This window comes from Phascolarctos cinereus, unplaced genomic scaffold (assembly GCF_003287225.1).
Source record: "Phascolarctos cinereus isolate Bilbo 61053 unplaced genomic scaffold, phaCin_HiC Scaffold_1;HRSCAF=81, whole genome shotgun sequence".
Classification (NCBI taxonomy): Eukaryota; Metazoa; Chordata; class Mammalia; order Diprotodontia; family Phascolarctidae; genus Phascolarctos; species Phascolarctos cinereus.
In genome coordinates this window covers 286,662,983-286,690,646 of record NW_027555514.1, presented here as the reverse complement: position 1 = coordinate 286,690,646, position 27,664 = coordinate 286,662,983, and the positions used below count along the sequence as shown (strand labels likewise).

At 48.2% G+C, this 27,664-nt stretch overlaps 1 protein-coding gene across 2 annotated transcripts in view; it reads left to right on the top strand.

Annotated features, from left to right (window-relative positions):
* MPPED1 (metallophosphoesterase domain containing 1) overlaps positions 1–27,664 on the top strand; it is a 113,290-nt gene that overhangs the window by 12,866 nt on the left and 72,760 nt on the right. The window contains exon 2 of one of the 2 annotated variants that reach the window (XM_020982812.2): positions 15,393–15,686. In XM_020982812.2, the coding sequence (XP_020838471.1) occupies positions 15,466–15,686 (221 nt within the window). In that variant the 5' untranslated portion in view covers positions 15,393–15,465. Of the gene's footprint in view, positions 1–15,392; positions 15,687–20,007; positions 20,208–27,664 lie in introns of those variants that run through there. The other variant, XM_020982813.2, reaches the window with a different exon arrangement.

Genomic DNA, 27,664 nt, shown 5'->3' with positions numbered 1-27,664 from the left:
AGGCCCAGAGACAGCCCTGTGCTTTAGAACCCTCAAGGGCCCAAACCTGCTAGGTGGGGTTCCTGTGCATTTGCAGCCCATCCACCCCCTCCCCAGGGTGGAAGCCCTTTTGACAGCGGGTCTCTTTCAGGAATCCCTGGCCTTAGGCCACTGCTCGGTGAATGGATGGGCAGGAAGTGACCTCCTGTCCCATCCCAGCCAGGCACCTCTGCTGTCCACAGTGTCCAGCCCTAGCAGGGACAGAGTGTCCAAGTGGGCTGGGGTCTTTTGGTCCAGCTCAGCTCTCTCTCCAAGTGTCTCCCGAAGGTCTGCTTTGTGTTCAGACCCCGCTGGGTGAGTCATCTGCCCCTGCCCCACAGCCATTCTGGGGAAGTCTACGGACCCCTGCTCAGAGCACCCGGGATTATAAAGAATGTATCTGTGGACTCCCATGCCCCACCCCAGGGGAAGAACCCCATCCTACCCTGTGAAGACTTTAACTCCCAGAAATGTCTGCTCTGGTAGCAGAAGAGGAGAACCTGTTGCCCAAGAAGCAGCCCGGCATGGTGGCTGGAAGCCCTGCCTCAGACACATACTGACTTCATGGTTGTGGGCATGTCCCAGGCAACTCTCAGAGGCCAGGGGTTCAAATCCTGCCTCTCCTATTTATTATCTGGGCACCCTTGGTCACCTTCCTTAACATCCCTGGCTCCAGGGTCCCCAGGGTCCAGGGTAAAATGAGGCTTTTCCTGTCCCTTCTAGCTCTGATGTATCGTCACAAAGTTGGGTATTCGAAGGCCAGTGAAGTTGTGGCCAGCATTCATTTGTGGAAGAAGCCTCCTCCCCACAATTCCATTTAGCTCCAGAGGGAGAAGGACCCTCCAAGCCCCTCATGTTACAGCAGAGGAAAATGAGGCTGAGGGAGAGCGGTGACTGGTCCAAAGCCCAAGCATCAGGAATGCAACTCAAACTCGGGTCCGCTGACCCCAGAGATCATCTGTGCTTCCCACTCCTGGGAAGTGCCTCCCTTCCTGAGCCATTGTGAAGCCAGGCATTGTATTGGGTGCTGAGAATGAAAATAAAAATGAAAAAAAAAAAGTCCTCGCCCATAAGCCATGAATTTAGAGCCAGTAGGGACTTTGGCCATCTGGCCCCACCCCCTACTTTACAGATGAAGAAACAGAGGCCCAGAGCAGGGAAGGGACTTGTCCAAAGTAACATAGGTGGCAATAGTGGTGATAGGGGTGGGGTGGGCAGTGGTTAGCGTTTCTATAGCAGTTCAAGGTTTATAGATGTGTTGATGCCTCCAACAGCCCTGCGTGTGGTAGGTGTTGTTATCCCCATTTTATAGTTGAGGACACTGAGCCTGAGAGAGGTTAAGTCATCTGCCCAGTGTCACGTGCAGGATTCAGATTAAGTCCCTCCTGATTCCTAGTCCCAGATCTTCTCCCATGTGTCACGTGGGCCCCCCTGCTCATGATGATGCAGAACCTCCAGAGGACCCTTCCTAATGGGCTAGCACCGCTAGATGCATGGCTTCTAATTGAATCGAGTCTTGTACTGATTAAGTCCCTTCTACAGCTCCCATTGCCAACCAAATGAGGCTCCTGGCGTTCAAGGCCCTCCCCAATCTGTCCCTAATCTCCCTTTCTGTATTTCAGCTTAATTCTGCCAAGAGGCATTTATTAAGCACCTACTATATACGTAGCACAGAACCTCCCCCCACAACTCCTCCCCTCCACATCATTTTCATTCCAGCCCAGCTGGCTAGCTCTTAAGCTCCTGAAATGAAAGGGATCTCAGTGGTCAGCAGATAGCTCCCATTTCTGCGGCAATTCAAGGCTCACCCAGCACTTCACACACGTTAGCTCATTTGATCAAGCCCACAGATAACAAATATCACAGGTGGACTTTGAACCCGCATCCTCCGACCGGAACCAAGGGAGGTGTCTGCTGGACCATGATCCCTTTCACCTCGTGCCCCATTTTACACAGAGAAAGGACGGCCCCAGGGAGTCACTGAGAGCTGGGCCTGGGAGGGTCATCTCCTCCCTTCTTGGCCAGGCCCACATGTCTTCCGTCAGACCCCTCTGCCTTCGTGGGCTCCTGCTTCATGGCCTTAAAGACCCCTTCCCTTTGCCCATGAGGAAACTGAGGCCAGAGAAACAAAACGGCCCCAGAAACATGGGGCTCACGTGGAGCTGGGCTTCACACACAGGTCTTGCTGCTTCCTGTGTCCAGGCACAATTTCCAAGCCTATTTCACAGGCATCTTTCCTTATTAAAGAAAAGTAATAGAAAAGATGCTCCCATTCACACCCACACAAAATGGCTGAGGGTGAGGGAGGGGGTATTTAGGGGTCTGCCTGCTCAGCAGCACACACAAACACTCTGGAGAGCCCAAATCAGTGGCGGGCTTTATTGGCTCTGTGCAAAAATCCGCATTTGGAGAAAGTCCCCTGGGGCGCATGTGAGCAGCCCTGAACAACGTCCCTGAGAAAGTCATTGTGGCTTCATAGGCCCCTGCTCACTGTTCGTGTCCCAGTGTATCCCCGGTCGACCCCCAGAGCTCCTGGGTCAAAGGAACCATTCTCCACCTTTTGTGTATCTCAGAGTCCTAAAATGAGTGGGTCAGTTAGATCCTGAGGGAGAGGGGCAGGCTGGGTGGGTGACTGTGTGGTGGAAGATGGGGCCATGGCCTGCAGGCGGCTTTCTCTCTCTGCTGGTACACCCTCCCATACCACCCCCTAGAATAAAGGCAGGCGGAGAGCTCATTAGCATTCCCTCTGCTCAGGAGCCCCTGGGAATCTGGCTTCTGAAGGCAGAATCCAGTGCAAGAGCAAACATCTGTCTCCTCTGGGATGGTCAACCAGAGCCAACCAGCTGAGTTGCATCTGGAAGGGCCCTCTCCAATCACTGAGGCCAACCTGCTCATTTTCCAATGAGGGAAGATCAGGGGGCGAGTCACTTATATTACAGAAGGGGAAACTGAGGCCCAGAGATGCGCAGTCCTGGTTATGAATGGGCAGGTTAAGTCCTTTGGGAATTGTGCTGGATTAATTTCCAAGTAAAAATCTGGTCGGGAAGATGTTTTTGGGTACATACGCTTGAGTCCTCCTCCGATGCCTCACAACCAAGGAGCCCAGGCTCTGGCTGGAAAGCCAAATGGAAGGGCTTCAAGTACAGGTCCAGAACTGGCCTGGCTCTCTCAGAGGCTCATCTGGGCAGCTTTCCGAGGTTCTCTTCTCTTTCTCTTGGGGTATTCTCTTGGGACAGCCTCACTTTTGCGTTTGCTGACTCTGGGAGACTCTTCCAGTCAGAGGCCTTGGGTATTCAATCGGTTGACCAGCGTTCGTTAAGCACCTCCGTGAGCAGCAGTTCCAAGAGGGCCCCCCAGCCCATCAGCCTCTCACAACAGCTGCCATCACAGACTGGAACCAGGGAAATGTTTGGGCATCCCAGGCATGCACACACAGCCCTGACTCCATGTACATAACCCCATCCTCCCCCATGACAATGACAGTGCTTTCCTCGTAGATTTTTTTCTTGTTCTTGGGAGGCCGTGGGTGTGTTGGAAAGAACAGTGAGCTGGGTCCCAGGAGGAATGGGGCCAGCTTCCTGCTCTTTTACCTGGCGGATGGCATCCTTAGACAGATCCCGTCACCTGTTTTCACTTCTGTCACATGAGCAATAATGTCTTCATTTGCCAGCTTCATAGTTGTTGATCCTTGTTACAGACGGAAGGACCCTTAGATCATGTAATCCAACCTTCTCTTTAAAAAAATTATTGGTATTTTTTTGTTATTACATCATCTACATTTCCCGATAAATTCTCTCTTCCCCCTTCCAGAGCATTCCCCCTTAAATCAGGCACTCACAACATAGGATTCTATTACCTCCTGCTGAAATCAGTCTATCTCATTTCTTCCATGTAGTTGCATGGTAAACTCTAGAAATTATCTCCTTTAATATTGAATAGGGGGAGCAAGGTTTACTGAAAACCAAGGAGTACAGGTGCCCAAAAAGGCCTTACAACAAGAAAAAAAAAATCTGAAAGAGCTCAGCAAAATTACCCAACGTATCAAAAATATCTGACATCGGATGCAGTGTTCTATACCCAAAGTCCCCCACCTCTGCAAAGAAGCTGGGAGAGGGTTCTCACCTCTCTTCTTTGTAACCAGATTGAGTCACATCATTTCATAGCATTCAGTTTGAACTGTTTCTTTGCTATTGTTTCCAGCTACATTGTTCCAAACATTGTGAATATTATTTTCCTGGTTCTGATTACTTCTCTCTACGTCAGTTCATGGAATTCTTCCCATGAGTCTCTATAGTTTTCAAATAAATTGTTTCTTATAGCACAGTAATATGCCATAACACTTATGGGCCACAGTTTGTCTAATCACTCCTTATTCAATGGGCATCTACTTTGTTGACTTTTTATGTTAGAAATTATATGATTACAGATATTTAAGCAGAAAGGCTGTCAGGGGTCATCTCTTTCAGCCCCTTTCATGTTACAGATGAGGAAACAGGCTCAGAGGATAGAGTGACTTGCCCTGGGATTGGTCTGATGACCTATTATGAAAAAACATACAAATTATTGTAACTGTAAAGAATTATAAAAAAGTGAACTCCTATACTTATTATTTTTATTGTGACCTACCTTGATAATAAAAGCAGTTCAAATTTTCTAGTGCTTTCCTCACAATGACAGTAGTGTCAGTATTATTATCCCCATTTGACAGATGAGGAAACTGAGGCTCAAGTCAGGAATTAAATTTAACAAATGATTATTAAATGTCTACCACTATGCAAAGCAGTGTTGGGTAGAGGATAGAGTGAGTGATGACATTGTAGCCAGGTAGACTTAGATTCAAATTCTGCCTCGGATCCTGACTAGCCACGTGAGTTTGGACCTCAGACAACTCTCAATGACTCATCTCTTAAGTTATAGATAGATGTTCTACCCAGGAAATCACCGGCTCATGATCATTGTGGGGTTGGAGCAAATGACTTCTGAAGTCTCTTCCAACTAGGACATTCTAGGCTTTGGAGTGTGCCATACTTGCATTTCTGCCAGTGGTGACAGCCATGGTTGCGCAGAGTACAGGCTGGCCTTCCTACTGGGGAGAAGGCCAATGGGCCAGAGGAGCCCTCCTCTACTGCCCAGGTTATCAAGGAGGACTCAATGTCTTCAGAGGATAGGAAAAGTTTTCAAGAGAGAAACAAAGAGGAGAAGGAACTAAAGAGGTAGAGGTGAGGCCTAACCCAAGCTAGAGGTGGGAGGACTCAAGGGGAGGGGAGGGGAGTTCCTCCTTGTAACTGGAGGGCTGGAGCTTCTGAGGGTTAAGCAGAGACTTATACTCTGAATGAAGGTCTTGTGGAGTCATAGCTAATAATAATAATGATAATAATAACAACAACAATTGGTATTTTTATGGTCATTTAAGTTTTGCAAACATAATTTTTATTATCTCATTTGATAGTCCCAATAACCTTGGGAGGCTGGTACTCTTATTATTTCCATTTTAAAGAAGAGGAAACTGAGGCTGAGAGAAGCCATGAAGCTAAGTCAGTGTCTGAGGCAGGATTTGAACTCAGGTCTTCCTGATTTCAAGTCTGGCACTCTCCCTGCTGCACCATTTGGCCAAGGAGGCCAGCCCATTCTGAGCAAAAAAAGATATAGGAGGGGGAATGGTGTGAGACTCTCTGGCAGCTTTCATAATAATAACTGGCCTTTCTATAACACTCAAACATTTGCAAAGGGCTTTACTTGCAGAATCTCACTTGACCCTCCCAAAGACCTGTCCGATGGGTCCTTAAATACTCCCATGGATCTCTGCTCTCTGCTGCTGAAGTCTCCTCCACCCTTCCTAACCTGTGCCACTCATTTGCATGTCTTCCCATAAGTTCTCCAGAGGGAGTCCCTCCCCACGTGCTGGGTGCCTTCCTTCCTATCTCCTCACATTGGTAGAGTACCAGTGGAGTGCTCTAGTTGTCCCACCTGTCATTCCTCCATCTCTCTCTTCATGACCAACCCATCTTCTTCTATCATGCAGCTGATTCCTTGAAGGAATCACTTATTCCTTTTCTTACCTGGAAATCCTCATCGCTTGCATGACACAGCCTATTCACACCTACCATACACCTCTTCACTGCCATCCATGTGATGTTCATTTTTGCCCCTACTTTCCTTAGCAAGGAACAGCAAGATGAAGTGATTGGCCCGAGGGCAAATATCTGGTAAATGTCAGGGCTTTGATTTAACCCAGGTCTCTCCTGATTGTCCATGATCCTTCCACCATACTACTTCGCATGTCTCTAAGTACAAAGGCCTGCTCGAGCTAACCGACAACCAAGGACGTGATGGAGATCACATGAGTTAGCATGTGTCAACTGCTTCGTGTATCTTAAAGAGCTATAGAAGTGCTAGGACAATGAGGGTGTGCCTCCTATGTGTGATGCTGTGCTTGGCGCTAGGGATACAAAAAGAGTAAATGAACCAGCCCCAGCTCCCGGGGAACCAACATGGACATCTACTGGAATTCCCAGATCATTTATCTGGGAAGTGACCAAGAGCCTCCCAAGATATATCAAACCATAGATGGCAACCATCCACCTCTGGAGATAAATGAAGGGGCCAGAAGGATCCCTGAGATTGATGCTTGGGATGATGGTGCCTTGGGCAAGGCCTTAGGTCGTGAGCCATGTTGTTGGGACCAGTACAAGGTAGCAGTTTTGGAAGAGAAAGGCAGGTTTTGACAATGAATACCTGGTTAAGAGGATGATGATGATAGAAAGCAGCATGTGGATTTCTGCACCCTGGCTTGAGATATTGGAATAGTGGGCTCTTAACCAGGGATGGAGTGCCTCTAATAAGCTGGTGAGAATAGATTTGCCTGGATAGATGTGTGGACCTGGTTAAGATGGCTCTTACCCTCTCAAAGTGTAGGGGGCAGGCAAAAAATGTTCATGGGTGTATAATAAGGCAGGTGCCAGAGAAAGTAGCAAGTATGATCTAGAAAGAAGAGTATCCATGGAGACAAAGAGTAATCCTCAGGAGGTGACCTCCATGAAGAGGAGCAGTAATAAAACTCATGACCTGTGAAATGTCTGTCCACAAATATATGGATGGATGGAAGGATTAGAAATAAAGCATGGGATCTGGAGTCAGGAAGATCAGAGTTTGGGTCCTGTCCCAGATATCTACTACCTGAGTGACCCTGGGCAAGTCACTTCATCTCTTAACCTCAGTTTCCTCATCTGTAAAATCAGGATGTAGCACCTACCTCCTGAGGTCATTGTGAGGATTGGACAAGTTAACGTATGTTACATGCTTTGTACACCTTAAAGAGATCCAAAAATGCCAGCTGTGGTGATGGTGATGATGCCCCTCCCATGTGCTTGGTGCTGAGGGGGATACAATGAATGAAACAATCCCTACTCCCAGGAAACTTACATTCTAATGGAGGAGATGAGGAGAGGGGAGAGGGGGAGACAAAAAGATGGAGGGAGAAGGGGGAAAGAAGGAGGAGGAAGGGGGAAGGGAGGAAGGATTCAGGGAGACCAAGGAATGTTTCATGCGCTTGAGCTGAATACTGAAGACAGAGAGGGATTCTGTGAGACAGAGGGAGGGCATTCCAGACGTGGAGGGGCAGCAGTGGAAAGACATGGAGATAGGAAATGAGCTGTTGTGTGTGAGAGAGCCATTTTGAGTGGGTCACAGAGTGCAGATGCAGCAAATGTAAAATGAGGCTGGAAAGCTGGGCTGGAGCCATGTTGTGAAGGGCTTCCAAAGCTCAACAAAGGAGTTCATATTTTCAGACATCCCTGGCATTTATTGAATGGTGAGGAGGGATCACATGGTCAGATCTGTGCTTAAGGAGAATCCCTTTGGCTGTAGTGTGGAGGATGGACTGTTGTGGAGAGAGACCCGAACTGGGGAGAACAATTAGGAGTGAGAGATGATGATGGTGGTGATGGTGGTGATGATGATGATGATGATGATGATGGTGATGATGATGATGATGATGGTGATGATGGTGATGGTGGTGATGATGATGATGATGATGATGGTGATGATGATGATGATGATGGTGATGTGGGCCTGAATTAAGGTGGGTGGTGATTGTGTGAGTGGAGGGAAGGGGTTGGATGAGAAAGGTGGGCAAAACTGGGCAACTGATTGGATTTGTGAAATGAAGGGAAATGAGGATCTGAAGATAACACCAAGTTATGAACCCAGGAGACTGGAAGAATGGACATGCCCTTGGCAGAAATGGGGAATTTTGGAACAAGGGAAGGTTTGGGAAGAAAGAGAATGAGTTTGGCTCAGGCCATGTGGAAGGGAGCAAGAAGCACCAGAAATCTTAATCCAAGGAGACAAATCTAACCCTGTAGATATTGAGACGTGATGATCTGGCACGTGTGACTAGACTTTGGCTTATTGAAAAACCACAGAGACACCAAAGAAGGGTCAGGAGTATGGAACAGGGCATCCTCAAAGTCTTGAGCTTACTATGACGTTTGGAACACCCTGTATATCAAGAAGATAGACTTAAGTGAGTGAATCCAGAGGGTCGAGGCTGGTGTAAGTCAATGCAAGGAGACGCTAAAGTGGCACTGTGATGGGACTGACTACCTGGATAGCAGAAAGTGATAAGTGAGGAATTCGGGAAACGGATCACAATGTGGCAGAAAAGCAAGATATGGTTTGATTCTCCAGCTGTGTGCTGGAGCTCTTGATCTGTCCAAAGCAGACAGTGGATAAATTCAGTCTGTAACAGGAATGCCCCGAGTGCCAAAACTCAGTGTCTGGGCCTCGGAGGACTCCTTGGGGCTGACCATTCAACCAGCTTCAAGTCCTCCTAATGGTTCTATTGTCTAGGCAGGGAACTTTCTAATGGCCCTCTAGATCCTCAAATGCTGCCCTTTGAGTGAATCCCAATTTCATAGAACAAATTCTTTTTTTAAGGGGATTGATTCTGTGAAGTTTGGATTCACTTAAAGGGCCCCACTTGAGGACCTAGAGGGCCACATGTGCAGCCTCAAGGCCACAAGTTCCCCACCCCTGGTCTAGTCCCTCTCTTCCTGTTTTGACAATAATAGCACAAGAGTCTTTATTAAAAGCTTTGCTAAAATCTAGGTGAACTCTGCCTACAACATTCCTCTGCTCTACCACTTTGGTAACCCAAACAAAAGAGACAATGAGACTCGTCTGAAAGGAACTCATCTTGATGAAGCCAGCCATGCTGGCTCCTAGAGATTACTGCTTCCTTTTCTAAATTCTCACAAAACATCCCTTTAATGATACATTGTAGAACTGTCCAGGAACTGAAGCCTAGCCACTAGCCTATAGTCTGAAGACTCTACTCTCATCCCTTTGTTAGAATTGGGGCATTTGCCTCTCCCCAGTCCTGCAGCCCCCCAGCCACCCTCCATGATTTTTCAGAGATCACTACTAACTACATCCACTGGTTCTTTCAATGTTATGGATAACAGAGGGGCTTGATGCTTTGAACCCACTGAGAGCAGCTAAGTCCTTTCTACTATCACTCCTCATAATGAGAGCTTCAGTTCACTGGTCAGCTCTTTAAGACCCTCCCATGCTGGCTCCCAGTAATCGCAGCTTCCCTTTCTAAATGCTCAGAAACCATTGCTTTCAGAATTTTACTAGGAATTGAATCAGGTGCTGCGGCCGATGCTTTGAAGCATTCCTCCACGGTCAGGGCAGTGTTTAGCTAGGTGGAGCCCTCCCCTCCCCGCCTTCTGCCTAGGGAGGCGGTGAGATCTCTATCACCGCCGGTCAGCGCGTTCAGCCGCGGGTCGGACTAGATCCCCGTGGAAGACTCTTGTGGCTCGGAGATCCTGGGATGCTGCGATCCCCAGCCCTTGTTCTCCACAAGCATTGCTAATGCCACCTTGTTCTGAGAATGGCGCCGTCCTCCTCCCCACCGCGTCGGCTGCGGAGAGCCAAGCGTGCCGCACACCTCGGCATGGTGTCTGGCCCGCTGTCGGCGCTCCATAAATATTAAGCGGACGTTAAAAGAAGGCTCTGCGCTCCCATCTCCTTTAGTGTAAAGTCACTGATGTTCCGAGGCAAGGCCCATTTCAAACCTCCTTCATGTGAAATGCAGCGTTTCCCATAAAAACGTCCCCCCGGGGACTGCTTCCCGCTTCTCTCGCTCTCTCTTTTTGAGGCTTGAATCCTGCGCAGAGAAATGTCCAGAGGATGGAATTCTGGGAGATAATTCCCAACTCTGGCCAGATCCCATTTTCTGCAGTCTCCACCCCCCCCCCATAAGCTTCAGACATCATGAACAGAATGCTGGCCGACTTAATGAAGATCAGATCTGATTCTGAGAGATCCCCTCTTCTTCTCCTTCCTACCTGTGTGACCACGGGAAATCACTTAACTTTTCTGAGCCTCAGTTTCCCCATCTGTCAAATGAGGGGATTCAACTCAATGACCTTCCTAAAGTACAGGTCTGACCATGTCACCCCCTTCCCCTCATTCAATAAACTCCAGTGTCTTCCTATCATCTCCAAGGGCAAATACAAAATGCTCTGTTTGGCATTCAAAGCCCTTCATAACCAGTCCCCTCCTCCCTTTCCAGTTTTCTTACATCTTACTCTCCCAACACGTCCTCTTTGATCCTGTGGCTTTGGCCTCCAGGATGTTCCGTGTTCAAGCCCCTGGGCTCTGGGCATTCTCTCTGGCAAACCCCAATGCCCAGAGTGCTTGCCCTCCTCCTGCTCTGCCCCCTGACCTTCTGGGCTTCCTTTAATCCCAACTAAAGTCCCCCCCTTCTGCAGGAAGTCTTCCCTACCCCCTCTCAATTCCAGTGCCTTCCCTCTGTGAATTATCTCCTATTCATCTCTTGAATAGGTATATATTTGTTTGCATGTTGTGTCCCCCATTAGATTGTGAGCTCCCTGATGGCAGGGACCATGTTTCGCCTCTTTTTGTATCCCTAGTGCTTAGCACAGTGCCTGGCACATAGTAGGTGCTTAATAAATGTTCATTGACATATTCTATGGTTTGTGGTGCCAAATCCTGTGATTCTACAATTCTGAGGTTCTATAATTCTAAGGTTCTAACATTTCATGGCTCCAAGACCAGATGAGGCTATAATTCTGAGATTCTAAGGTTGTGTCGTTCTATGGTTCCAAGATTCTGTGACCCCATAATTCTGAGATTCCTTAATTTGATGATTCTGTGAGTGGTAGTCATGCAAACAACCCCCAATCTATAATTGTCACAGCAAACATCATGGAGGAAGAGCGGCACATGGTTCCCTCTGATTTCCTTTCTTTTCTTCCCTGTGCACCTCCCAGGGACAGCCAGGGCTGGTTGATTCATAAAAAATAAATTAAAAAAAAACTTGTGGGGCTGGTACCATTTCCCCCCTTAATTATGGGGCTCGTCAAGCCTGATTCTTGAAAACCTCTGCTGAGAGTTATTCCCCAGCCTCTGTGGGAGCTTAGCTAACCTGCCTGCCTAAAAAGGGGGAGCTGGAGAACTGGCTCTGGGCTTTTGTGAGTCCCCCAGTCTTTTGAAACTTCCAGGCTGTCAGTGATGCTGCCTCTGATGGCACACCCAGCTTGCCATCCCTGCTGCCTTCTTGGTTCAGGTCCCACTTCTGCCCATATGTTACTCTTTTTTCCCCTATTTTGGAAAGTTAGATAAATCAATCGGCCACAGATAGTAACAGCCAACCTCGCCCGGGTCACATTTAAAGAGCAGTGGGAGATTTCTCTTCTCTCTGTCATCACTTTGTCTCAGTCAAGCTTTCTCTGAGTTGAGTAGTGGCAGAGTACCTAGAACTCGAGTCTAAGGACCTGGGTTCAAATCCCTCCTCTGCTAATTCCTCCCTTTGTGATCTTGGGAAAGTCCCTTCCTGCCTCTCAGCCTCTGTTTTCTCATCTATAAAGTGAAGGGGGTGGCCTCAATCGTCCCTTCTAGCTCTCTGTGTCCAGTCCTAAGATTTTCCAAATCTACAGTCCTCTGAAGGATTACATTTTTCATGTTTATTACATCCTCTCTGCTTTCTGAGCCCCTGTTTGCTCCCGTTTAAAATGGGGGTAATAACACTTGCTATTCTACATCCCACTTGTAATATAACACTTAAGGGCCAGTGTGAGGACAGCTAAAGCCATGCTTGTGTGGCCACTTGAGATTAGTAAACCTTAGTGGAAGGGGGCTGGAGGAGGAATCAGAAGGAGCCTCGTTAGAAGTCCTGCAGCTGTCACACTGCCTATACACCCCCTTGTGCCTCAGTTTCCTCATCTGGAAAGGAAGGGTTTGGAATAGATGAGATCCAACGTCCCTTCCACTTCTAGAGCTATGACTCCTTCCCTCTGCCTGATCCAGTTAGTCCAACAAATATTAATTAGGCACCTACTATATGTAACTAGATGGGGCAAAGTCAGGGAGACCTGAGTTCAAATCCAGCCTTAGACACTTCCTAGCTGTGTGACCCTGGGCAAGTCACTTAACCCTGTTTGCCTCAGTTTCCTCATCTGTGAAATGAGCTGGAGAAGGAAATAGCAAACCCCAAGAAAACCCCAAACGTGGTCATGACGAGTCGATCATGACTAGAACAACTGAACGACAACAGCAATGCCAAGCGCCAGGGATACAAAGAAAAGCAGAAACATGCTTCTGTCTTCAAGAAGCTTTCATTCAGTCATTCGACAGACGCTTTGGGGGGCCTTCTCTGCACCAGCTCTCCCAGAATCACAGAGTTGGAACACTGGAAGAGGCCTCAGTGGCCCTTCACAAAAGGAATCCCCTTTAGTTCTTCCCCTACAAGTAGTCTTCTGAAAGACACTTTGTGCCTATGGATAGGGGAGGAACTCAAGATTAAACAAGGTTCAAGATTCAACCCAAGGGTGAGGATCACAGGAAATAAATATATTCTTTTGATTACATTAAATTTTAAAATCTTTGCATGATCAAAACTAATGCAGCTAAAATTAGAAGGGAAATGGTTGATTGGGATAAGTGGTCTCCCAGCTTCTGCTTGAAGACTCCATGGAGGGAAGCCTACCACTCCTCTGTCCCTCTCAGGCTGTCCTTTTCCCAGAACCCTTTGGGGTGGACCTCGTTTTTCTGGAGAGAAGGAATGAGCTGAGGCCTATTGGGCAAACTGTCTACAACCATGACTCATCCAAAAGTGAGGGAGTCTATCCTGCTGGCATGTGTGGCATCCCCAGACTTTCATTCAAAGTGATTCTGAGGACAAAGGGACAGAGAATGAGAGTCCTCAGAAACAGAGACGGGCCGTCATCAGTCCCAAGGCACTGTTTCCACGTGGGCAGCGGCTACATTTTTTAAGAAAGATTTTAAAGGAGGAAAAAAACCCCACCATGAAATACATTAATAATCCAGTTCTCCTCCAGTCATAATTAAAATGTTCTGCAGCCTCTAATTCTCCCCATTTTCCTAATCTAATTTGTTTTCTGTCGCTGTCGATTTTTCTTCCAAGTGCAAAAGGAATTCCCCCCCCCTTCTGAAAGCCTGAAACATGGCTGTCCAAGAATTGCTTCAATTCTCTTCTTTTCTCCTTGATTAAATGGGGAGAAAATGAACTTGGTGATGGGACCTTAATGACAAAAAAGCTGCCCCTTTGGAAGGCAGGTCTGGCTTCTGCTCTTGGAAGCTGCTATGAGAGGAAGAGGGCAGACCTGGTCACATTCACTGGTTCTAAGTGGGTGTGGGTGTGTATTGGCGGTAAAAAAGGATACTGGTAAAAGGGAGGAGTTTCAGGGACTTAGCTCCAGGATTTCTAGGACTTTTTAAGAAAAATATGATGGATTTGAGAAAATGTCACTTTGAAATTAAAAAAAAAAATTACCTTGGGAAGTCTCAACAGAAGATTTCCATTCCAAAGAGAACTTTAAAATATTTTTCTAATTCTCTCACTCTAAACATGCTTTTAAGACATAGTATGGGAGACAGGAATTAAGAAATGAGTGTCTTGAAAATTATTTTAAGATGTTCATTTGTTCATCCATTCAGAAACCTTCTCTATGTGATACATTGAACTAGAAACTGGAGACACAAAGGTGGGAAATTTAAAAAAAAAAAAGATGGCGCTTAATATGGAGGTGAGCTTCCTTGATCAAGTAATTTCCTCTCTATACACCTAGACTCTTCATCTGTAAGAGAAAGAGGTCAGTCTATGTGATCTTGAAGGCCCCACCCGACTCTGACATCTCATATCTAAGGATCCTTCCCAGCCCTGACATCTAATGTTCTATGTTCCAAATTCTCTTCCATCTCTGGCATTCTATATCCTATGTTCTAGGTTCCTCTTAGCTCTGAAATTCTCTGTTCTCAGGCCCCTCCCAGCTCTGACCTTCCCTGTTGTAAGGCCCCTCCCAGCTCTGACATTCCCTGTTCTAAGCTCCCTCCCAGCTCTGACCTTCCCTGTTGTAAGGCCCCTCCCAGCTCTGACATTCCCTGTTCTAAGGCGCCTCCTAGCTCTGACCTTCCCTGTTCTAAGACCTCTTCCAGCTCTGACATTCCCTGTTCTAAGGCGCCTCCCAGCTCTGACTTTCCCTATTCTCAGTCCCCTCCCCCACCTGACATTCCCTGTTCTGTGGTCCCAAAGCTCTAACCCTCTATGATTCTAAAGTAAAATATTCCAGGAATGGGTTTCCTGCTTCATCCCCTCCCCCACTCCCAGGTCATTTTCTTTCCCTGCTGTCTCTGGGGGGAGTGTTCTGGTAGCACAGCTCAATGGGAAATCCCTTTTCCAGATGCCTCTGCTCCTAAAACCCCTGTCTTCAGTCGGAATTGATGCTGCTGAAGGACTTTCAGACTTCATTCTCCTGATTCCTGCTCAGACACACACTGTGTTTGTGTGTGCGTGCACGTGGTGCGGGGGGGGGGGGGCGGGTCAGGGGCATCCACGGCCCGACTTGCATTTCTGGAAAGAAAAGCCAAACGGTCACAGCTGCATCTGGTCGATCTGACATCAGTCCTGGCCTTTGCCCATCTTCCCTTAAGCCTGTGCTTTTCGAAGGTTATATTTTTTTTTAAGCCATGCCTTAAGTATTTAAACACGTCAAGTCAGGCGCTCCTTCATAGGGGTGTTCCCTCCCCCTCCCTTTCTCTCTTTACTAAAGTAAATTCATCAAACTGCTGAGTTGGAAAGATTTGTAATGAGTTCTTTGAGCAGAGAGGCAGGCTGGCTGTGTGTATGCGTGAGTGTGTGTGTGTGTGTGTGTGTGTGTGTGTGTGTGTGTGTGTGTGTGTGAGTGTATGTGTGAGTGAGTGTGTGTTTTCCCCCCTTCCTCTTTTGCTTCCCAAATCTTTCTCTGGCATTATATAATGCAAGACCATGTGGATGACCGTTCGCCAGGTCCTGCTCCCCTTCACGTCTCCAATCTGTTCCTCTGTAGGCTCTGAGAAGAGGCCGGCTCTGGGGACACTGTCACCGCCACCCGCGGGGGATGGCCTGGGCCCTGCCTGTCCATGTGGAGTGACCGGAGGCGGGATGACGGCCTGAAGGCGGCCGAAGCCCTCTCCCCTCGCTGGCCAAGTATGGCATTCTCCCAGTCCCACATCATGGCAGCTCGAAGGCACCAGCACAGCCGCCTCATCATCGAGGTGGACGAGTACAGCTCGAACCCCACACAGGCTTTCACCTTCTACAACATTAACCAGGGACGCTTCCAGCCCCCACACGTGCAAATGTAAGTAGAGGAACCCTGCCCGGCCCCGTGCAGCCCCACCGCCCCGGCCTTCTTGTGTGCCACCCTCGTGCAGCCTACCTTTCCAGGTTATCCATGCTATGCCTTTCCCACCTGCTCCATTCCAGTGAGACTGCCGGTCCATTCCCCACACACACCCTCCCAGCCCCCAGAATCCTGTCCGTGATAAATGTGTTCTACTCTCCTGAGTGGAGTTCATTGCAGCTCCTCAAGCTGGGTGAGCAAGAAGTCCAGGGAGGCTTTGGCCTCTAGGTGCCTGTGGAGAGGTGCCAGTGTTGTGTCCAGAGTGCCAAACTTAGCCCGCCTCCACTGCCATATGCCCATGGGCATGTCCTGCCATCAAAACTCCAAGCTCTTCCCACAGGACCACAAGGGGCAAAGTGGGAAGGCAAGGTGGCCACATGATGGGGATTGTAGCATCACAGGTCCAGGGCTGGAAGGGACCTCCAGATTCAACCCCTTCCTTTCACAGAGAAGGAAATCAAGACCCAGGGGTTTGGTAACTTGCCCAGGGTCACACAGAGAATTCGTGACAAAGGTGGGATTCAAACCCAGTTCCTCTAATTTCTCATTCAAAGCACCTTCCACCAGAAAGCCCTTCTTCCAGATGTTGGGATGGGGAGAGGTGTCTTTGTCAGGTCTTCATTGGACTAGATATGGCCTCTGAAGTCCCTTCCAACCCCAAGAGTCTGTGAAATCACTTCCTTTCCCTGTTTCCTCATCTCTCATATGGAGATAATAATGCCTAAAGCTTGAAGGAGCCCATAGGGGTCATCAAGTCCATCCTTTCATTTTACAGCTGGGGAAACTGCGGCCCAGGTGGGTGAAATGATGACTAGACCTGCTGCCTTGAATCAACAGGGAATGCACCTTAGTTTTAGAGATAAGGAAATGTTTATTTAGGAAGGGAACTACTGTCATGGTGGGGAGACTGAAGAAAATGTAACCATACTGGCTCTATTGAAGAGGGTGTAGGGATTTCTAAAAATTGACTGTAATTCACTGACAAAGAAAGAGTTTGTTATAGATCACCCTCAAAGTCAGTCTTACTCAAACATGGAACTCTGAGATGGGGGGTGGTGGGAGAAGGGAAGGGAGGAAGCAAAAGTTATATTCTCAACAGCTGGAAACTTCCCTTCATATGATCGTAGAATGTCAGAACTGGGAGGGGCCTTAAAACAGGGAATGGCAGGGCTGGGAGGGGCCTTAGAACAGGGAATGTTAGAACTGAGAGGGGCCTTAGAACATAACCTACTGGGACGTGAAACGTAGAGCTCCATATACTTGAGGTTTGCCTGGGCTTCCAAGTGGATGGGGCCAAGTGTTGGCTGTGACTGGCCAGGATAGTGAAGGTCACAGATGTGTTAAGGTGGAGCCATAAATAGTGGAAGCAATGTCTCTTAACATTGCCTTGGTCATTAAGAGGCTTGTTCATGCGGGGTGTGTTACATATCCTAGAATTTCATAATTTGGCAATCAAGGAGTATCTTGTCCCACTCCTTCATATTCCATTTAAGGAGTTTCAGACCCAGAGGAGGGCAGTGACTTCCTTCAGGTCACCCAGTAAAGTCAGTGGCAATGCCAGGACTAGAACCCTGGTCTCCAGACTCCTCATTGGTGTTCATTGGACTACATTATGCTCCATCATTTTATAAGAGTGCAGTCACCTTGTATCCCTTATGCTGCACAGGTGACTGCATTTCTATATAAACACAACTTGGATGGATGCCTGTTTGTTTTACAATAACCTAGCTAATGTGCTACTCAAAAAAAAAAAGAAAAGAAAATTAAATTCAACCAACACTTTGGGAAGATACAAAGATAAAGGAGACTTGGTGCTTGTCCTCAGAGAACTTACAGTCTATCAGAAGAAATGATACACAAACGGCTATAATAGAAAATGGCATTCTATTCTATATATTCAGTCTAATAACCATTTATTAAGCACCTACTATGTACAGAGCACCGTTGTCATCCTAGGAAATATCAGCTTTCCAATAAGACACACTTGCTCTTAGGGAATTCTAGGATATAAACATAGGAATTCTACTCCATAACACAGCCTGAGAAGATGGCAGAGTAAAAGCAGTGACTTGCTTGAGCTTTCCCGCAAACCCCTCCAAATACCTGTAAAAAAAAAAATGGCTCTAAACACAATACAGCCTGAGAAGTGCATTTGACAGGGAGGGGGAAGCAATGAGCTCTGGGAGATTCCAGGTCTCAATGGTTGCTACTGATCGGGGAATCAGGGGAGGCTTCCCGAAGGAAGGGACTTTTGAGTTAGGCTTTAACATATGAGGAGGAATTCATCAAATGTAGAGTCCGGGAGATCTCAGGGATATTTTTAAGGAGTTAGAGATTGGTCCAATTTGACTGAAATATAGACTGTATGAAGGGGAGTAATAGATAAGACTGGAAATACAGAGGGATGCCAGACTATGGTGGGCCTTGAATGTCAAGACAAGGAGTGTGAACTTTAGTCAGAGGGAAATAGGAAACCCTGATAGTTTTTGAGTATGTGGCAATAGGGGAAGAATCACATTGCCAATACTAGCCAATCAACAAGGATTAAGAACTCCCTCCTTCCCAGGCACTGTGCTAGACACCAGGGACACAAGGATCTTCCATTCTGTTAACCAGATCTCTGCCATCAGTTTAGGGGAGTCACAAACAAGGTGTTCTGCAAGTCCCAGAAGGTGCTTGAGGTGAGGGAAGGGCTGGAGTTTGAGCTGGGCTTGTAGGGTAAACATCATGTCAGCAGGCCAAGGGCATGGCAGGAGGGCAACCCAGGTCAAGCCCCATTGGGGGGAGAGCAGGAGACCTTCCTAAGGCATGAGCGCCCAACCCAGTGTAGCTGGTCTAGAGTTTGACATCTAATCATGGCAGTCTGAGCGTCTTTATCCTTCACCATAAATGACCTCATAAGAGCTTCAAGCAAGGGAGTTACACAGTTAGAGTGACATTTTAAGAAGGTTTGTCTGGAGATGTGGACCGAATGAATTGGGGCAAGGAAACAAGTATTTATGAAGTACCTACTATGTGCCAGGCCCCATGCTAAACACTTTGCAAATATCATTTCATTTGATCCTCACAACAACCCTAGGAGGATGGTGCTTTTATTATCCCCATTTTACAGATGAGGAAACTGAGGTAGGCAGCGGACACCACTAGTAAGTATCTGAGGCCAGATTTGAACTCAGGCCATGCTGACTCCAAACCCATTGTTCTGTCCTGTACAGCTTAGCTGCCTAGACTCACAAGAAGTCTGTTGCAGTAATCCTGGTGTTAGGTAATAATCATAACTGGCATTCAGTTCAGTTCAACTGCCCATTTATTTTATTGATATAGCTTATACTTCACCTTCATTTCCCAATATATTCCCCTCCCCTTCCCAAAGAACTATCCCTTATAATAAAGAAGAAAAATGAAGGAAAAAAAGTTCAGTATAACCTATACATTCAAAAAGGCTGATGTTGTATACAGTGTTCCATACCCATAGTCCCTCGCCTCTGCAAAGAACCAGTTATCATTTCTAAGCTTTCAGTTTTACCTGTTTTCCTGTTATGACAAGCATTTAGCCTTTATTGAGGTCCTACCATGTTCTAGGCAGTAAGAGACAGTTATGATAGGGGCTGTGTGACCCTACGTAAGTCACCTCACCCTTCTTGCCTCAGTTTCCTCATCTGTAAAGTGAGCTGGAGAAGGAAATGGCCAACCAGTCTAGTATCTAGAAAACCCCAAATGGGTCACACAAAGTCAGACCCAACTAAAATCTAAGGTTCACCATGCGCTTTAGGTGGTCTTCCCTCTACTCTGTGTCTTGTAGGTCCAGTTGTTCACATGTTGTCTCTGCCATTAGAATGGGAGCTCCTCGAGGGAAGGGGCCATGTTTTTGCCTGTCTTCGTACCCCCATTGCTTAGCACAGTGCCTGGCATGTAGTAAGCATTTGATAAGTGATTATTGACCTAGTGCACTCAATTCAATCTTGAAGTATCCCTCAGAGGCAGCTGCTACAGGTATTATTATCCCCATTTTACAGATGAGGAAACTGAGGCACAAAGCATGTCCCGACTTGCCCAATGCCCCATAGCTAGTCACTGGGAGTGAGAAGACTTGAGCCCAGGTCTTCCATTTATTTATAGCTCTTTCCTGACTAAGCTGGTGACAGTGGGCATGGCATGGGGGGGGGGTGCTGGAAGCCAGAGCTGTTGGGGAGCTAGAATTGGCAGCATTTGGTGAAGCCTGGCTACGGGGGCGGAGCCAAAGGTACTGATGGGTTTTCAGGCCTGTGGGCCTGCCAGGATGGCCAGGCACAGGGACCAGCTCTGAATCGGGGAATGCGGTAGGGAATTTTCCAAGCCGGGCCATGGAGGGTCTCCGGTGGGAAGTGTCTGAGAGCAGCGGGGGCTCAGCCGGGCCCCACGTGCCCCTTTCATCGGCTCCACGCTCACTCGCCCTTCAATGGGGGAAGCGCGTGTATTGTGGGATGTGAGGTTGCCATGGTAAGTCAGCTGTTTGGCAGTGAGGACGACATGTAAAATGTATGCTACTTGGGGACACGTGATTTATTGCCGCCGTGAGCTTTGTCTCGGGGGCGAGGGGGAGAAGGGGCCTTGTTTAATAAATCCACAACTTATTTTTAATAATGGCAATGACAGCGAGGATGTGGACTACTCAGATCGAGCCATACGATTAATGTGGCTACCCCAGGAGAACCCTGCGAATAATGAGGGCTCCATCACGGAGTAATGAATCTTCCTAACTAGGGCTGGAGGCAGAGGAGCGTGGCTCCTTTAAGCAGAAAGCGCCCCTCTGCACCGGGAGGCTGAGGCCTGGCGGGGAAGGCCCTTGCAGCGCTGGGAGGGGGGGGGGGAGTGCCTGGGGGAGCGTCAGAAGAAACAGAATCACTGATCACAGATAGGGAACTGGAAAGAATCCTCCGATCACCGGGCAGCTGATTACTGTAACCTGGCTGACTTTGGGCAGGCACCCTTAATGTCCCTTAGGCATCAATTTCCTCTTTGGAAAAATAAAGGGCTTAGGCCAGCCAGCTTCTAGACCCAGAATCCTATGGTCCGCAGTCACCTAACTGCTCTGAGGTGCCTCAGTTTTCCCCTCTGTAAAATGAAGGGCTTGGATTGGATGGCCTCTGAGCAACATTCCTCTAGGCTCCTGTTATATGATCTAACCCCTCATCACACACACAGATCTGAGGCCCAGAGAGCTCACACGACTCCCCTAACTGTCAAGCCGAATCTTCTGACCCATATCCAAGGGGAAAGCAGGAATCAGCAGCAAAGGAGCACTGGGTGACAACTGGGAGGGGAGGGGACGTGTGCTGTCAGGGAGGGCTTCTCAGAGCTCTGCCTGCCCCCACCCCCACCAGGAGAACGGAAGTTCCCTGAGGGCAGGACTATTATCTTCAGCAAGTCAGCAAATGTCAAATCAGATTAATTTCAACTGAATCATAGGGCCATCGAACCTTAACATTCATCTACTCCAAAGGATAGGTAGGGACTGGATCTGTGATTTTAGGGCTCTAAGAAACTCCCAGGTGAGGATACTCCCTCCTCCAACAGGTCAGTACTGTTTCTAGCACTTATCGTCCTAGAGCGAGGGACTTGCTGCGGGTCCCCCAGCCAGGTCTTCCTGGACCTGCCACTGGCTCATCCAATTCCCCCGTTTTACAGATGAGGACATTGATGCCCAGAAAGGTTAAGTGACTGGCTCAGTAAGTAGCAAAATGGAATTTGAACCCAGGGCCCTCAAGTCTAATTTCATCATTTTTCCCAATCGTGCTAGAAGTGGGGGATGGAAATGGACTCTGTGTAACAGAAAGAGAGACCTGGTTCAAGGGTTGCCTTTTTGTCTGTGTGACCCTGGGCAAGTTGCTTAAGCTCTATTTGGCTCAGTTTCCTCATCTGTAAAATAGGGGCCATCACACTGGGAGGATGTTGTGAGAAAAGAGCTTTGCAAACCTTAAGATGTTGTCAAAATGTAAAATAGTGTGATAATCGTTGGGAGATGGGAGTGGAGAACCAGGCAATCGCTCAGAGATTTGGGACAGTGGAGACAGCCATCCTCTGCCACATTCAGGTGCTCTTTGCCACAGGGTGGGCAATGACTTAGAACAAAAGGGCTTTGGGGATAGTCCTGTGGCACGTGTAGAAATAAAGATGTTTTGGAGGAGCAATGGGCTCAATGTGGAATTCCCAGGGAAGGAAACTCCATATACCCATGGAGGTTGTCACCCCTACTTAGAGGCTGACAAAACTCTATACCTGAGACAGAGGGACCTAGAGGCCTCCTTCCAGGCCCATTGTCATGCAGGAGCAGAAACTGGGGCCTCAAAGAAGTGACTTAGTCACCATCACATAGCAGTTGAGAGGCAGTGAGCCTATCTCCCACCTCCTGGCCGTGCTGCCCCGTCAGTACTCAGCCCTTTTGATGGGAGGACAGAGAGCTGTTGGGGTCCCTTTGTGTTCCCTTTTCTTGGCCGTCATCCTCTGGAGTCCCTTCAAAGTTCCAGACCTCCACCTTCCTTCTCTCTGCTCTCCTCTTTCTGTCTCCTCCCTCCTTCTCTCCTCCCTCATTCTCTCTCCTCCCTCCTTCTCTCTCCTCTCTCCTCCCTACTTCTCCCTCCTCCCCCCCTCTCTCCTCTCTCCTCCCTACTTCTCTCTCCTCCCCCCTTTTCCATCCTCCCTCAACTTCTAGGCCATGGCTCTCCCCTGGCTCTCTTCCTATCTGTCTTCCTACCCTGTCTCGTTGGAGTGTGTGCTACCCTTTCCCCACCACAGCAGATGAGAATGGTGAAGTCCACTCTGAGCCCTCTTTTCTTCTCTCTTCATACTCTCCTTCTTGGTAACTTTATCAGCTCCCATGAAGTCAATTGTCATCTCTATAGTGATGCCTCCCAAGTGGTTAAATCCAGCCCCCAGGCCAACCTCCCATGGACTTCTCCATCCAGATGCCCTGCAGGCATCTTAGATTTGTCACATCCCAAAAAGAACTGATTCCAGGTCCCTCAAAGATTCTTCTTCTCCAAACATCCTTATTTTTATTGAAGACACAGACCACTCATTCACCATCTCAACCAATCAGTCTACAAGTCTCTATGAGCGACTGCTGTGTGTTCTACGCTGTCCGTGGTGCTGGAGATACACATATATCCCCACTCACCAAGACCTTCATTCTAACAGGGGCAACAAGGGAGACAAACTCGTAGAATAAACAGGTACAACATGAGGGTAAAGCTACAGCAGGGTGGGGCCCACAGCTGATCCTGAGGCATGTCCATTGAAATGAGGATGTTTGGATGAGAGGTGGGTTTGGTAGGAACTCCCAGGTGAGGAAATGCCTCTACCCATGCAGGTCAGCACCATTTCTACAACTTTGAGCCTCAGTGTTGCCTGGGGTCACATTGACAATCTGCCGAGGCAAGACATGAGCTCAGCTCTCTAGCCACTGCTCCACATTGCCTCTAGGAGAAAATACAAGAAGCCTAGCCTGGTGTTAAGTGCCTCCACAGTCTGGCTCTCTTCCAGCTCATGTTACCTTCCTTGACCTCACTCTGCATTATCCAAGACCGTAATGTGCCTCCTCCCTCTCGCCACTCTTCCTTTCCTTCCAGAATCAGCTCAGACACCACCTTCTTCCAGGCAGTCTTCTCTGATTTCTCTACTTCTTAGCTTTCCCTGGACCAGTCTGCCTCCATCGCCCAAGGATTCCCATCCCTTTCGTCTGAATTTGCTCTTTGGGGCACAGGTTGCACACTTACCTTACCCATAGAGCATAAGCTTTCTGAGGGCAGACATGACTTTGTCTTTGTCTTTGTCTACAACATCTAGCCTGGGATTTTTCTTTTGTCGTTGTCAGCAGCTCCTGGTGTGGACCCTCCTTCTGCCAATGTCACTGTCTCTTTAACTGATGGCACAGAGACAGGAAGGAGAGAGATGCCCTTTGAATGAGGCTTTTAAGTTATCGATTAGGTTTCCTTATAGCACAAGGGTTCCTGGGTCCCTGCTTCAGTATGCAGAGAGCTCTGGAGAAGGGAGGGGGACAAGGACTGACAGGGGGCACATTGGGGTTCAGGCCACCAGAAAACAGCACAGCATGGGAAGCAAAGGGCATTAGTAAACTGATTTTAAAAGGTAAAGGAAAGTCAAGGAATAGAAAGCGATGGAAGGAAGGAAGGAAGGAAGGAAGGAAGGAAGGAAGGAAGGAAGGAAGGAAGGAAGGAAGGAAGGAAGGAAGGAAATGGAATGGAATGGAATGGGAAGAAAGAGGGTAAAGGAGGGAAGGAAAGAAGGAAGAGAAAGGGAGTGAAGGAACATAGGGAAGGAAGGGAAAAGAAGAAAAGAAAGGAATAGAAGGGAGAGAAGGAAAGAAGGGAAAAAAGAGAAGGAAAGAAGGAAGGAAGGAATGGAAAGAAGGGAAGGGAGAAGAAGAAGGAAGGGAGGAAAGGAAGGAAGGAAGAAGGGAAGGAAGGAAGGGAGAGAGGGAGGGAGGGAGTAAGTGTGACTAGAGCTTACAAAGAAGGAGCTGCAGCCTTGGAAGGCTTGACTACATCTTCCTTCGGCCACAAGTGGTGGTGCAGCAGAAGGGTGGCTGGTGAATAATTAAGATAAATCCCCCCCACCTCTGGGGTGCCCAGGCTAGAGCTCAGCACTGGCAGGCCATCCACTGCAATGTAAGACCCTGCCTCTGCCTTCCAGGAATGCATGGTCTAGTAAGGGAGGCCAGGTGCATACTGCCTTGCTCAGGACCTTCCATAGCTCCCCATTGCCTACAAGAACACAGCCCTGGTCGGCCTCTTGATTTCAGGGCTGTCTTGGGTTTTAACTCTTTGCTATATCCCAGTCAAGTCAGTCAGTAAATAACTATTAATTAATTGCTTACTGTGTACCAGGCACTGTGCTATGTGTATATATGACCATACAAAGAAAGGCAAAACCAGTTACAGCCCTCAAAAAACTCACCTGTAAATAACATGGTATGTCCAGGGTGTATATAGTATAAATGTAAAGTGTCCTCAGAGGGATGGCACTAGCAATGGGAAGGAGAATAGGAGGGGCTTCCTATAGAAGGTGGGTAATAGTAATAATAACAATAATCATAGCTGACATCATAGAAGTGCTTTACAAATATGATCTCATTTGATCCTCGAGACAATTTTGTAAAGTACGGCCTATTATTGTTCCCATTTCACAGATGAGGAAACTGAGGCTGAGAGTCTAAGTGACTTGCTCAGGGTGACACAGCCAGGAAGCAGTGAGTGTTTGAGATAGGCTGACTCCAAGCCCATCATTCCATCTGCCAGGTCACTTAGCTAAGCTGAATTTTTAAGAGAAGCCGGGACCCCAAGAGAGACATTAGCGGACTGCCCCACCATTGACTCCTGATGCCTAACAGTAGGGTAGGTATGGAGCCCATGCTTTGGTCAGGTCCACAAGGCCCCCATGGGAGCCTCCATGTCTGCCATCTGCATCCCACCCCCAGATCATTGGGAAAAGGCTCAGCACCACTTTGGCCGAGGGCAGAGGATTTTTTTCCATTATGCCAACCCTCAAAGTCTGTCTGTTAATCTTGGTGGGGTTGTGGTCTATGCTGGTCTAGATGTCTGCCTACACCCAAAACCCTTGAAATGTGATCCGTCAATGAACAAGGATTTATTCAACACCTACTGTGTGACAGGCCCTGTGCAGGTGAATCAGCCCTGCCCACAAGGAGCTTCTGTTCCATCTGAGGAGGCTTTTGGGGCAAGGCTTCAAGCTCAAACCTGACCAGAGGAAGGCTGCTAGAACAATGGGGGAACATCCCCAAGGCAGCTGGGTGGCCTTCTGGTAGCCCAGAACCCTGGCTTTATAGCCCAGAGGGACCTTTGAGGTCATCTAACCTGACACCCCCCCCCATTTAGATCCACAGAGGTTAACTACTGATGTCACACAGACAGGAGCAGAGCCAGGATTTGAACTCACATCCCCAACTTCAAATCCAGTTACAGTGTCCAAGTGGCCCCTATAACAATTCCATTTCCATTGCCCACACAATGTCCAGTCATGGTTTTATGTAACCCTTCTACTGGGCTGGGCTGGGAAGGGCCCAGAGCTGGCCTTCAAGAGGCCTCCATCCTAAACCTAGCTCAACTTCTGTCACTGGGCTGTGTGACCTTGGACCAGTCACCTCTCTCTCTCTCTCTCTCTCTCTCTCTTTCTCTCTCAATGGGCCCACTGCAGCAAAATACCCAGGTTCCAAAAAGAAGGGAGGATTTTTGTTTTGTTTTTTTTTAATTACAAACAGCTACAGGCATGTACAATAAAAGTGTATTTATTTTCCTTTTGGGATTATTAGGTTTGCATCGTAAGCTCTGAAGCCTCAGGGTATAAGTTAAAATAAGAGTACTCTTAATTAAAGCACTGAGAAAAGAGCGACAGTGATATTCCAGCATCGAGACATGCAGGGCCTCAAGCAAAGCATCCTGGCCCCTGCCCATCCTCCATGCTTCACCTTTGCTGCTCAGTCTCTCCCTCCCACCACCCTTTGATGGCTGAGAGCCTGAGCCGGGTGGCATAGAGGGAAAGGTCAGGGATTTGGATTCAAATCCTAGCTTCGGACTTCCCAGCTGGATGACCTCAGGCACATCGCTGGCCTCCTCTGTGCCTCAGTTTCCTCCCCTGTAAAGTGTGGGCTTGGACTAGGCAATTCCTGTAGCTCTGGGGCAAATAGTCCACACGTCTCATCTTCCAAGGGCGTTGTAGAGATCCCGGTGTCTAGAGCTGGAAAGATGATCTGGTCCAAGGCTCTCATTGTCCAGAGAAGGAAACTAAGGCCCAATTAGTTCAGGGACCGAACTGCCACAGGTAGTAAGCATCAGGAGTGGATGTCCTCTGACTCCAAAGCAGGTGTTTGTCCCTCCAGGCCTTGTGTCTTAGTGGAGGGAGGGCTCTGGACATGGAGTCAGGAAGACCCTACCCAGTGCGCGTCATTTCTGTCTCCCCTGGAAAAGGAGGCGCTTGGACTCTGTGGCCTTGGCGGCCCCTTCCAGCTCCAGTTGGAGGCTTCCTTGGCCATGACGGAAGGCTGGACTTCTCCTGTGCCCAGTGAATATTGAAAGCACTTGCCTGGCAGATTCTCCTCAGCACCTTTCAATTATTTTTCTCCTAAGCTCTAATAATAGCGATTGCTCGCATTTCCATGGCGCTTTAAGGCTTGCAAAGCATCTGACATGAATTATCTCATCTCATCCTCCCACCAACCCCTTGGGTGGGTGCTATTAGAATCCTCATTTTACAGGTGAGGAAACTGAGGCTGAGAGGTAGGTAGTGACTCGTCCAGGGTCATACAGCTAACAAGGTGAGGGGGAAGATTGCTTAATTAGAGTGAGGGAAAGTGAGGCACAGTCCCTGGCGGGCCATGCACATCCCATGGGGTCTGAGAAGATCCTCTTTTGTTCTGATGTCTGAAGGGCCTTCTAAACTGCCCTTGCGACTGACTCTGAGAGGAGAGTTTCTTTCCTCCATCTCCCATCTGATGCCTCCTAATCTCGTCAGGCCTTGCTTCTGCATGGATGTCTGTTAGCGTGAGCCAGCGGGAGAGTTCCACAGAGCGGCTGTGACGGCTGCTGCTGCCTGGGAGACAGAGGGTGCGTGTGTTCCTGGTACATTAGCATGCTGAACCCATGCCTCTCATAATGTGTTAATTAAATTTCTTCGAAGTATATTGTCTGAAAAAAAGTCTAATTAGAAAGATGTCTTTAAAAGTATTTATGTAACTGATATGATACCGAGTTGGGTTTGTGGTATAATTAGATTGGAACAAAACTCCTCGAGTGTTCTCACGAAGAGACAGAAATGTCAGCACTGAAGAATTGAAAGACGGTTGAACCTGGGAAAGGGGGCAGTAGTGTGAGGGCAGGGAAGTAGCACCACACAACCTGGGTCCTGGGAGGCCAAGCAGTCCA